Raw genomic sequence first — 11861 nt, 5'->3', positions numbered from 1 at the left:
AAGGAAGGAAGGAAGGAAGGAAGGAAGGAAGGAAGGAAGGAAGGAAGGAAGGAAGGAAGGAAGGATCTGTTGAATGGCAGCACTGAGGGAAGGAGGGAGGGAAGACAGAAGAGAAGAAGGGATAAAGTGATAAAGCTCTGGACTGAAACCTGAGCTGCATTTCTGCATCCAGAAAAGGCTGGAAAGGGATTACTGCACCTCAGACCTGGATAACCAATCCCCACAGATATGAATTTATGGGAATGGGACCAGAACTAGGCACAACACTCAGCAATCAGCTGGGATTGGAACAATATTCCCGGGCTAAGGGTTAACATTCCCAGCACAACAGGAACCAGACCCCTGTTTCCCAGTGATGGCACCAATAATAAACCCCAGTAACAGCACAGAGCTGGTTCACATCTGTCAGGGTGAAAAAACAGAGAAATCTGGAACACATAATTGATAATTAATAATAGACAATTAATCTCTACAGCTCCACAAATACCCACAGTGAAAAGGAGAGGCTATCAGGAGGCATGAGCAATGCAACAAACTGAATAAATTTTTATCATTATTATTATTTTAATTTCTCACTTTCATGCCATTTTCCATCTTCATTTTCAGCTGTGGCAAGACATAAAAAAAAAGCCTGGTGTTTTTTTATGATTTCCTCAATGAATGGCCCCATTTTCCCCAGCAGATCTATGGCATCATGTTCTTTTTAATTTTTTTCTCCTCATTTAGCCTGTCTCTGTCAAGTGCTCTGCTAATATTTGAGTTCTGCAGGGCCCAGGGAGTTCCTGTCATAAAGGAGATTTCTGTGGACAGATTTTCAAATGAGAGCTTTTGGGCCAACAAATCCGCTCCAAATGATGGCATAAATATTACAGCTGGTCCTCAGTGTGAGATCTAATGGGGCTTTCAGTCTTTGAGGCAGATAAAAATAAATACTCTGTGATGGATCTGTAAAGGAAATAATCAGGTTTGTTTCCTGAGAGGCATCAAGGCTGAATCTGCTCCAGAAAGGTCTGGGAAAGTGGGAGCAAAACAGGCAGTGATCACTTTGTCAGGAGCTCTAATTCCCACTGAAATCCAATCTAACATTCCCCCATATGGATGAATTTCATTTTCCCCCCATAATTCATTGCAGAGGAAGGAAAACTCCCAGGGAGATCCATCTGCAGCACTGGAAATCCCTCTTCCAGGGGTGCCCAGTTTACAGGTGAGAAATGAAGGTCCAGGGAAAGGCTCAATTAATTCCTCCAGAAATAAAGCACAAATTCCCCTTTGTGCTGATGAATCATCCCTGGATTTAGTGACAAACCAAGCAGGAAAAGTTATTTTATTTCCCTAAGAACAGCTGGAGCCAATAGAAATTTTGAAGTCTTTCTATTTTATTTATTTCTGCTCTGTGATTTGGCCCTAAATAACACTTTCAAGCTCTTTTTATGAGAGTGGAGTTTATTTCAGAGAAGGAAAGTGTAAAGAAGGGATAACAGGAGGGAGATTTTTGGGATTTCAGCCACAGTCAGAGTCTGCAGGACAGGCCCATTCTCTCCAGGAGGTGACAGTCACTTGCTCTGATTGACCCCTTGACTCAGCATAGTTTAGTTTAGTTAAAACTGGAATTAAACCAGAAATAAAATCTTAATTTATATTTACAAATATCCACTTTAGGAATTATTAGGGAAGAGCTGAATTAATGCCCTGACTTAGCAGAAAATTCTCTCAGGGCATCTTTGCCATATCCATTAAAGCACTGGAAGAACAGAGCAGTAACCCAGGACTAAAAGGGGTTTATTTTAGAGAGTTGACTGCTCACAGCACGGCTCAGCTCTGCTGCTGCTCTCTTTCCTGACTTTGCACAGCAAAGAGAACCCTCTTTTCCCAAATTCCTGAGGAAAAAGGACTCAGTTTTTCTGAGATCCCCTCTCCCTCAGCCCCAGGTGCCTCTGCAGTCACTGTCACACCTGCACAGCTCAGGCTGCCCGTGGCTGTGGGCGAGGCATCTTCATCACACTGGCCAAATATTTCGAATTCCCACAAGTCTGGCCTTGCAGCGGAGTTTGCCTCTCCTGTAGTGATTTCTGGAGAAATCCAGAAATTCTTGGGCTGCCTGGAGCCCAGGGAAGAGCAGAGATGCTCCTGAGGACCAGACCCTTCCTTCCCTGCTTGTCCAGCCCTGGCCTGGGTATCCAGTCCTTCCCTGCATGTCCAGCTCTGCCCTGAGTGTCCGTCCTTTCCCTGTATGTCCATCTCTTCCCTGGGTGTCCAGCCCTTCTCTGGGTGTCCATTCCTTCCCCGGGTGTCCATCCATGCCCAGGTGTCCATCCCTGTCCCAGGTGTCCATCCCTGCCCTGGGTGTCCATCCTTGTCCCAGGTGTCCATCTCTTCCCCAGGTGTCATTCTCTTCCCTGGGTGTCCATCCCTTCCCCGGGTGTCCAGCCCTGCCCTGGGTGTCCAGCCCTCATGTCCATCTCTTCCCTGGGTGTCCATCTCTTCTCTGGGTGTCCATCCCTTCCCAGGTGCCCTTCCCTTCCCCGGGTGTCCATCCATGCCCAGGTGTCCATCCCTTCCCCGGGTGTCCAGCCCTGCCCTGGGTGTCCATCCCTTCCCTGGGTGTCCATCCTTGCCCCAGGTGTCCTTCCCTTCCCTGGGTGTCCATCCCTGCCCTGGGTGTCCATCCTTGTCCCAGGTGTCCATCTCTTCCCCAGGTGTCATTCTCTTCCCTGGGTGTCCATCCCTTCCCCGGGTGTCCAGCCCTGCCCTGGGTGTCCAGCCCTTGCTGGCACTCATTCCAGGCTGGGGTTTAGAGCCCGTGCAAGCTGCAGAGCAGGCAGTTCACCTGCTCCTGGCCGCCCTACTGCCCACCTGGGAAGCCAAACAGAGCTGGATTTCGCTCAGGATCGGATGAAGGAAAGCAAAGAAAGTCCCGTTCCCTGCAACCCGACCCAGACCTCCTGCTCGGGAGGTGACGCCGGTGCCAGCCAGTTCCTGCTCCAGCCCCTGTGGAGCTGGAGAGGGGAGGGAGGGCAGAGCCCTTGTCCCACCTGGGCGTCCTCCAGCCCCAAGGGGTGACCCGGGGCCACCCGTGCCGTCCCCACCGGAGCCATCCCAGCTGCCTTGGGGACACAGCTCCTGCACTTCCCTGGCTGTTGCCGGGCATTCCCTCCCTTTCCCCTTCCCAGCGGCAGGCCGGAGGCACAGAGGGACCCCCCAGCCCCCCCAGCCCCCCAGCCCCGGTCCCCACTCACCGCGGGGCTGCGGCGGGGCCCCGCAGGCGCCCGGGCTGTGCAGGAGCAGCAGCAGCGAGAGCAGCAGGGCACAGCAAATCCTGGCCATGGCTGAGCCGGGCTGGGAGTGCGGGGCAGAGCGCTGGCCCCGGGTATTAACCTGCCCTTCTGCGGAGGCTCCGAGCCAGCCCCTGACACGGCGGGGCCGGGGGGGCAGCGAGGGGAGAGGGGCAGGAAGAAGGAGCAGGAGGAGATGCTGCTCCAGGGTGGGGAGGGGGCGATGCCCAGCCCTGCCCTGCCCCCGGGGCCCCCAGCCCCCCACAATGGCCCCATTGCTGCCGAGGGCAGCTCTGGGGGAGCGGGGGAAGGTGGGAATGCGGGGCTGGAACAGTGGCACCACTGAGAGCAGCCCGGGGTGGGGCTGTCCGCCCGCCGCGGCTGCCGCAGGGCTGGGGCAGCAGGGGGGACAGCGAGGGGACAGCGACAGCGTCACAGGGTCCCCTCTCAGTCCCCCGCTGTGCCAAGGGCACGACAGCATCCTGTGGGACCAGGGGTTTGCTCAGAGCTGCAGCGGACAGAGGCGCAGGAAAGCAGCAGGGCTCGGGGTGCCAGGCTCGTGTCCTTCCCCTGGCACAGCCCAGCGAGGGGACAGCGGCAGCGTCACACGGGTCCCCTCTCAGTCCCCGCTGTGCCAAGGGCAGGGCTGGAGATCCCTTTGGGATTCCTGCTTTGGGGGAAGGCTCAGAGCAGCGGCGGACAGAGGCACAGGAAAGCAGAGGGATGGGGGTGCCAGGCTCGTGTCCTTCCCCTGCAGAGCCCCGGGAGGGGACAGCGCCAGCGTCTCATGTGTCCCCTCTCAGTCCCACCTGCGCCAAGCCCAGGACAGCATCCTGTGGGGCCAGGGGCTTTGCTGCCCTCAGAGCAGCAGAGGAGGGTTTGGGAGCACGGGTGACAATCCGGGATGCAGAAGAATTTTCCTGCAGGGAACAGGCGCTGCTCTGTGTGGCTGAGCCCCTGTGAGCAGAGCGGCTCCAGAGCTCAAAGCAAATGAACAGGAGAGGCTGGGGACGGACAGACAGACAGCTGCGGGCTTTGACTGAGCTGGCAGTGCAGCGTTCAGCTCCGCACACACGAGGGAGATGCAGCTCCTGCCAGAAACCAACAGTCTCAATCAGCCTCCAAGGCTGAGGGTGCTGCAAATGAGGCGAAATTTCCTTTGTGGAGGAGCAGCAGGGAGATTTGGTAGCGGGGGAAGAGAGATTTAATGATGGCTTTGTCACAAAGCAGTGCATCTTTTCCTGTTTTTTTAACGACTGTTTTACACTGCTGTCACTTGATTAAAGCCCTGCTTCTCGCATGGATTGGGTTCTGCTCACCTTTTCCAGCAGCACATCTTGGATCCCTCATCCATTTAATCTGCATTGTGTGAGTGCAAGGCCATGTAAAGTACCTTTAACTCAAAGCACACTTTCTCTTCCCTTATCCAGAGTCTCTCTTTCCTTCAAAAGCTCTTCAGCAGCCTGGGAGCTCCTGGGCAGAAAAGGCTCTTTGATAGGAGGGAAGAAGGACCTGTCCTCACTGAAGCTCCCAGGCTCCTCTTAACTCTTTAACATTAAAAATGTTAATTAAAATATCAAAATCTGGCAATGTTCTCATGCAAAATCAGCATGGATTTGTTCCACTGTCTTCCCACAGCATCAATCCCAGGCTTTCAGCCAGCTCTGGAGCTGACAGCTCTGGGGATTTTCATCCAGGAGGAGGAAATGCTCCAGGTGAGGGATGGAGCAGCTCTGCCATGAGGAAAGGGTGGCAGGATTGGGATTGCTCAGCCTGGAGAGAAGAAGGTTTGGGGTGACTTCATTAAGACCTTCTGGTGCCTGAAGGAGCTGCAGGAAAGATGGAGAAAGACTTTGGCCAAGGGATGGAGGGACAGGACACAGGAAATGGCTTCAAACTGAAAAAGAGTAGGATTAGATGGGATATTGTGATGGAATTGTTCCCTGGCAGGGTGGGGAGGGGCTGGGCTGGAATTGCCAGAGCAGCTGTGGCTGCCCCTGGATCCCTGGCAGTGCCCAAGGCCAGGCTGGACACTGGGGCTGGGAGCACCTGGGACAGTGGGAGGGGTGGCACTGGAAGGGCTTTCTAATCCCTTCCACCCCCTTCTCTTCCTCTGTGGATGCTTTCATGGATATATTTATAAAATCACAGATTTAGGGCAGTGCCAATACAACAATCCCCTCCCGTGTTCACACACACAGAGTTTGCTCCCCAAATACATAAAACTGCCCCCATCCATTAATGACTGTCAGAGCCCAGAGTAAAATAAAAGCCCAAAATTTGGGAGATTTTGCCCTGTACCCGTCTGGGCTGGGGTTTCTCCTGTTTTCCTGCCCTGCACACAAGGATCTCTTGGTGCAGACAGCACTTGCTCCCCATGAATGGGGATCATTCAGAGCCCTCTGTAAATGAAGCCTCTATGGCTGTTCTTGCGGGGAAAACATAAAGTTGCTCTGTGTCATTCTGCTGTTAATTAGCAAAGATAAATACATTTCAGGTGGATGTTTTCACCAGCAGAGCTTGTGGCACACAAGCAGCATTAAAGCTTTGAAAAGAGGGTGAGAGGCAAAGGTGTGCTGGGAGCTCTGGGGCTGCATTGATGCCTCTGGAAAAGCAGTGTTTATTTTTAAAATATGAAACACCATTTCTCCCCAGGCCCCTGAGAAGGAGAACACTGGAGTCAATATTTCAGGAGGAAAATATGCATTTTGAGCTCTTCCCCAGCCTGCCTGCAAGGTAAACACACGAACTGTGAACGGCCCGTGCTGGCCCCAGCGTGGCCCTGCTGCTGTTGTGGCCTTCACATGTCCTGGCATGAGGAGGCTTTGCCTCTCCTCCAACACCTCAAACCCATGGATCCTGATGCCAAAAGTGATGCTCTAAAACACCAAATCTGCCCTTTCCTTGCACTGATAGAGAATCAGAAAATTTTGGTCCCACCTTGCTCCTGCTGAAGGCAAAATGTTCAGAGTCCTCCGTGCTGGACATTGGTGAGGTCACACCTCGAATTTGGGGGGAAGTTTTGGAAAATAAGGACCTGGAGGGGCTGAGGCATGTCCAGGGATGGGAACAGAGCTGGGGAATGGTCTGGAGCCCCAGGAGAGGCTGCGGGAGCTGGAAAGAGGCACAGCCTGGAGAAAAGGAGGCTCAGGGGGAACCTTGTGGCTCTGCACAACTCCTGACAGGAGGGGACAGCCGGGGGGGTCGGGCTGTGCTCCAGGGAACAGGGACAGGAGGAGAGGGAACATCCCCAAGCTAGGCCAGGAGGGTTGGGTATTTGGGAACATTTTCTCAGGAAAAGGATTGTGAAGCATTGGCTCAGGTGGAATCAAGGAAGTGCTGGAGTCCCCATCCCTGGAATGTCCTAAGAGGGCTTCGAGGTGGCCCCTGGGGACATGGTCAGTGGTGGTCGTGGTGGTGCTGAGGGACAGAAGGACTTGGCGATTCCAGAAGTCCTTTTCAGCCTGAGGAATTCTGTGATTCCAAGACTCCAGCGTGAGCTCAGGAGCTGCAGTTTGTCCTTCCCAGCACGAACAACTGAGAGTCACCACCTGCACCCAGGCCGGAGAGCTTTGGGTTTTCCTCGCTTTCAAAGCTCTGCAAGATTCCCCAAAATCTTCATGGTTTCCTCGTGGTTCTTGTTTTCCTTTGGCTTCTTCATTGTTTTCCAGACAAATTTAATGGTTTACAAATCCCTGGTTTGCCAATTCCCCATGGCAGAATTCCATTCTGCTGGACTCCTTCTTCACCTTTCAAGTGCCAAATCTGCCAGTCTTGGGGCAGGAAAAGTAAAGCCCAGCTTAAGGATAAGTCCTGAAAGTACTAAAATGAAAACATTAAAGCAAAATTAAAGCTGGGAAAGGTGGCAAGAGGAGAGGTGGAGGGTCCTCATTTGTCATCACACAAATAATTCTGATGGAATAAAAAATGTAAATGCAGATCTTCCTCCATCACAGCCCTTCCCAGGAATGCTGATCAGCTGGGAAAAGCCAGGAAAAACAACACTGGATTTTCCATGGGTCTGGCAATTCTTGTTTAGAAGCAGCATTGCACTCAAGCCATTTGTTCTGCTCGAGTTTTAGTTCAAAACTGCATTTTAGCTTGGATTTCCCTATTTCCAGTAGACACCCCCTGATTGCATTTAATATCTCTCTGTAAATGTCACCCTGCAATGAGCCCAAGAGTTAAAATATAAACGCAGCAGCTGTCCCTGAGGCACTGCTGTGGAAATGACCCAGAAAAATGGGAAGGTTTTCTGGGGGGAAAAAAAGGAAATCTGGGATTTCAAGATGTTCCCAAACTTCCAGTGGAGCTCCAGCAGAAGGCAGGATAAGGAAATCACCTCAGGCTGGGCCAGGAGAGGTTTTGAATGGATATTGAGAAAAATTTCATCATGGAAAGGATGGCCAGGAACTGGCACAGGCTGCCCAGGGCAGTGGTGGAGTCAAATCCCTGGAATTGCTCAAAAAATCTGTGGATTGGGCACTTTAGAGTGTGGTTTAGTGGTGACCATGGCTGGACATGAGGATCTTAAAGGTTTTTTCCATCTTAACAATGTCATGAGTTAAATACTGGATTTTTCTTTATTTTTGTAGCTCTGGACCAGAAATTCTTCTCCAAAGGGGTCTGGAGGGTGCCTGAGTCCCACAGATGAGGCAGAATGAAAAGGCTGGGAAGGGAGCAGCAGCCAAACTCTGAGTTGTTTGCTGTTGGTTTTTATTTCATTCTAAACAAACCCAGGAGTTGTAGTAAACACAGCTCTGCTGCCCTCCAGCCTCCAGAAAGCTCCAAGACTTTACAAAATGCTCCATAATTTCTGCCTATTTCTGGCTCCCTTTGATGTTCCAGGTGAGTCTTCCAAGCTGGATTCCCAGCTCAACTTTTCACCCTGCAGAGAAATGATGACAAAAGCTCCAATTCTTGTATTTTACCCCCACAATGTTTCTACTTTGGTTTGAGGGATGGAGGGACCCCTCCCAACCTCCTGCATCCCCATTTCCCACCCTGGCAATGTGGAATTACAGCAGTGGGGGCAGAGCAAAGCATCCAACAAATGATGCAAAGGAAGGGCTGGGGAGGCAGGAGTGGCTTTGAAAATAACCCCTGCACCGAGTCAGGATCAAAGGAATTTCTGTTTATCCTTCCAGCTGCAAAGAGCTGGCAAATATCCCTGGGGCTGCTGCTGGAAATAGCAAATGATGTTTATGGCTGGGCCTTGTTTGTGTGTTTTATGGGTCACACTTATTTCACAGGGATCACTTTTTGTTTGTTCCCCATGCCCACAGCTTCCCATGGGACTGAGCTGCCTCCTGGGCATGGTTCCTACCTCTCCTGCTGGCCACCTGCAGGGTTCTGCTCCTCCATCCCTGCCTGGATTTCTCCACCTGTGCAATTCCTCAGTTCTGGCCTGGACTGGGAGGCTCTGAGGTTGTTTCTGTGCTAGAAATGAATGGTATGGCACCAGAACTTTGTGCAATTTTGGATGTCCCAAAAGAAAAAAGGTCTAAAGGGGTTAGAGAACAACCAAGAAGGGACATGGAGATGGGGAAGGGTTTGGAGGAGCAGCTGAGGGCACTTGGAGTGTCCAACTGGAGCAAAGAGCTCAGGGATCTGTAGCTCCTCCTGAGGGGCAGCTCCCATCTCTGCTCTGGGACAGGGACAGCAGCCAGGGCACGGCTGGAGCTGGGCCAGGGCAGCTCAGGCTGGAGATCAGGGCGAGGTTCTTCCCCCAGAGGCTGCTGGCACTGCCCAGGCTCCCCAGGGAATGGGCACGGCCCCGAGGCTGCCAGAGCTGCAGGGGTGCCCAGGGTGGGGTTGTTGGGGGGTCTGAGCAGGGCCAGGGTTGGTTCCATGTTCTCTGTAGATGCTTCCAGCTGAGGATATTCCATGATTTGATGAAAGAACAGCAGGATAAGATTTACCAGTTGCAAATGTGGGCAGCTCCTTTTCTCCAAGGGGAATGACCCAAAACACCTGATGGATCAAGGCAAGGCACACAAAAGCCCCAGGAATCAGAGGATCCCAGAATCCTGTGGTAGTTTGGGCTGGAGGGGATCTTAAAGCCATCTCCTGTCACGGGAAGTGTTACCTTCCACTCTCTCAGGTTGCTCCAAGCCTCTCCAAAATCACTGTAAAATACTTCCACTGGCAGGAATATTCCACAAAATCCCCTTCTCCACTGGAGCTTTTGCTGTGTGGAAAAGCCACAGGCAGCCAGGGAATTTAATGGTCATCCCTGGAGTTCAGGAACATCTCAAGCTCCAGGAGATGTTGTTGATTCAGTCAAGACCCTCTCATTTATCTGTGCTGAGATCCTCAGCTCAATCATCAGCTCAATCTTCCCCTCCACCAGAGAATTGCTGCTCATTTCTCCTCTGCCCTGATCAAATCCAGCTTGGAGCAGCGCTGAGATCTTTGCGTGAGCTGGGTCTGGGCTGGGGAACATCCATAAATCAGAAGCCAAACCAGAATAACAGGGGTATTTAAAAGGGTCTTTTCTCAGTCTCCAGCCCAGCCCTGGCGGGGCCATGGTGGGGCTCGGGAGCAGCCTGGGCCAGGCTGGGCTCAGTTTGTGTTGGCCGAGCCCTGTGGCATTTCAGAAACCCAACTCCACGTCCTGTCTCCAGCTCAGCCCTGGCCTGGCTGGGAGCTCACAATAAATCCATACATTTTATCAGGGTTGGGGAAACTGGAATGCTGGAATGCTGAGCCCTGGAGGGAAAGCTCTGCCCCAGGCAGGAGATGGGCTGGCTTGGCTAGAGCCAGGCTCAGTTAGGTCAGGTGTGAACCCACACTGAAACCAACGCCAGCTCTGCCAGACACGTCCTGACCATATCTTAGCTACTGCAGCTCTATTATCAAAGCCAATTAAAGCAAGAGGCTCAGGGACTGATTTACCCTTCTGCAGCCACTCACCAGCCAGGAGCAGTCCCCGTTATTAACGGGAATTTAATTAGAGGGAGAATCTGAACCACTGAAAGAGGTAGAGGAGGGCTTTTAACAGGATTTAGTAGGATCACACTGAGGAACCCTCCTCTGGTTTGGAAACCAAGAGAATTGCCAACATTTCACATTTGGGCATCCCCAGTTAATGGGCTTTTGGTGGGAGGAGGCTGGTTGGATGTCCCAGAGGGAATACTTAGGGCAGGATGTGCTTTTCCAAAGGGAATCTCCACCCTGGCAGCCCATCCCGAGGCCTCCTCCAGGTCTGGCTTGGAGCAGCCAAGGAGGGAAATGAGAATGGCTCCAGCACCCAGCCTGCTCCTGTAGCTGTGACCAAGAGGAGAAGTGTGGAATGTTCTGTCCCAGAGCTGTCCCATGTTGGGGGATACAATATAAGAAAATAAAAATAGTGTAGAAAGTAATCTCACCCCTAAAGAGCTGCAGCTGGGCCAATTATCAAAGTTTCGGAGGAGGCCTGGCTTTAACAGGCCACAGCTGTAACCAGTAATAAGAGTGCTATAAAAGAGTCAGTTGGCTACTTTGTGAGGAAGAGAGAGTTGGTGCTCTGAGGAGCAGCTCATGAGAAGACACCAAGATGGTATGAAACTTCTGTGATAAGGAGACAGCAGTACAGAACTTTTGCAATAGCATGATAACAGTCCCACACTGCCCCTGGCTCTGATATAGAATATTTAGGGCAGGATGTGATTTTCCAAAGGGAATCTCCACCCTGGCAGCCAATCCCGAGGCCTCCTCCAGGCCTGTCTTGGAGCATTCAAAGTGAGAAATAAGAAAAGCTCCAGCACCCAGCCTGGTCCTATGGCTGTGACCAAAAGGAGAAGAGTGGAATGTTCTGTCCCAGACCTCTCCCACACCGCCTCAGGCTCTGATAAGGAATATTTCGTGCTTTTCCAAAGGGAGGGCCCATCCTGAGGTCTCCTTCAGGCCTGGCTTGGAGCAGCCGAGGAGGGAAATGAGAATGGCTCCAGCACCCAGCCTGCTCCTGTGGCTGTGACCAAGGGATGTGTGGAGTGCTCAGTAACCAAATTGATTAATAATTCAGAGGTCACATTTAACCTCTCCACAGAAGAAAGCAGGAGACGGGGCTGGGCCTTGCTGCAACAATCTGGGCTCTCCTGTAAAGTTTCCTGGTGGAATTTCGAGTTGCTCTCTTGCTCTTTGGTTGCAGTTAAACAATTGGCAGATGTGATGGCAGAAAACTAATTTTCTGCTAGGAGGATTGGAGTGGTTCGAGATTTTGGGGTGATTTCTGAGCATGTTTATAAGCACTGGAGCCACTGAGATGTCATTTGGGGCACCCTTCCAGACTCCAGGTCTGCTGTGGAGCATCCTGGTGCCCAGAACAAGGAGACAGAGCACAGAAAAACTGAATTTTCCCTCCTTAATAGGAAAATCAGTTGGAAAATATACAACCAACTTCCTCTTCATCCCCATTACAGAAATGCACATAGAGTGAAAAGAGCAGGGGCAGCAGCACATTTCTTATTCATCCTCTGCAAATATTCCATTGAAGTTTGCTGTTAAATATTCCATTGAAGCCTGGTTTGTGCTGGTTCAGAGCAGAGCAGCCCCCCCGGGCTGTGATCTGAGCTGGAACTGAGACTTTATTTAAGACTGAGAAAACCC

At 51.9% G+C, this 11861-nt stretch overlaps 1 protein-coding gene across 1 annotated transcript in view; it reads right to left on the bottom strand.

Annotated features, from left to right (window-relative positions):
- MATN1 (matrilin 1) overlaps positions 1–3324 on the bottom strand; it is a 19588-nt gene extending 16264 nt beyond the window's left edge. Inside the window, exon 1 of the mRNA XM_039729220.1 lies at positions 3237–3324. Within this exon, the coding sequence (XP_039585154.1) occupies positions 3237–3324 (88 nt within the window). The remainder of the gene's footprint in view (positions 1–3236) is intronic.
- Positions 3325–11861: the final 8537 nt, after the last annotated feature.

The sequence above is a fragment of the Passer montanus genome, unplaced genomic scaffold, assembly GCF_014805655.1.
Source record: "Passer montanus isolate IOZ18808 unplaced genomic scaffold, ASM1480565v1 scaffold68, whole genome shotgun sequence".
Taxonomy (NCBI): Eukaryota; Metazoa; Chordata; class Aves; order Passeriformes; family Passeridae; genus Passer; species Passer montanus.
The sequence above is the reverse complement of the archived record's forward strand: the minus strand, read 5'-3'. Positions and strand labels throughout refer to the sequence as shown.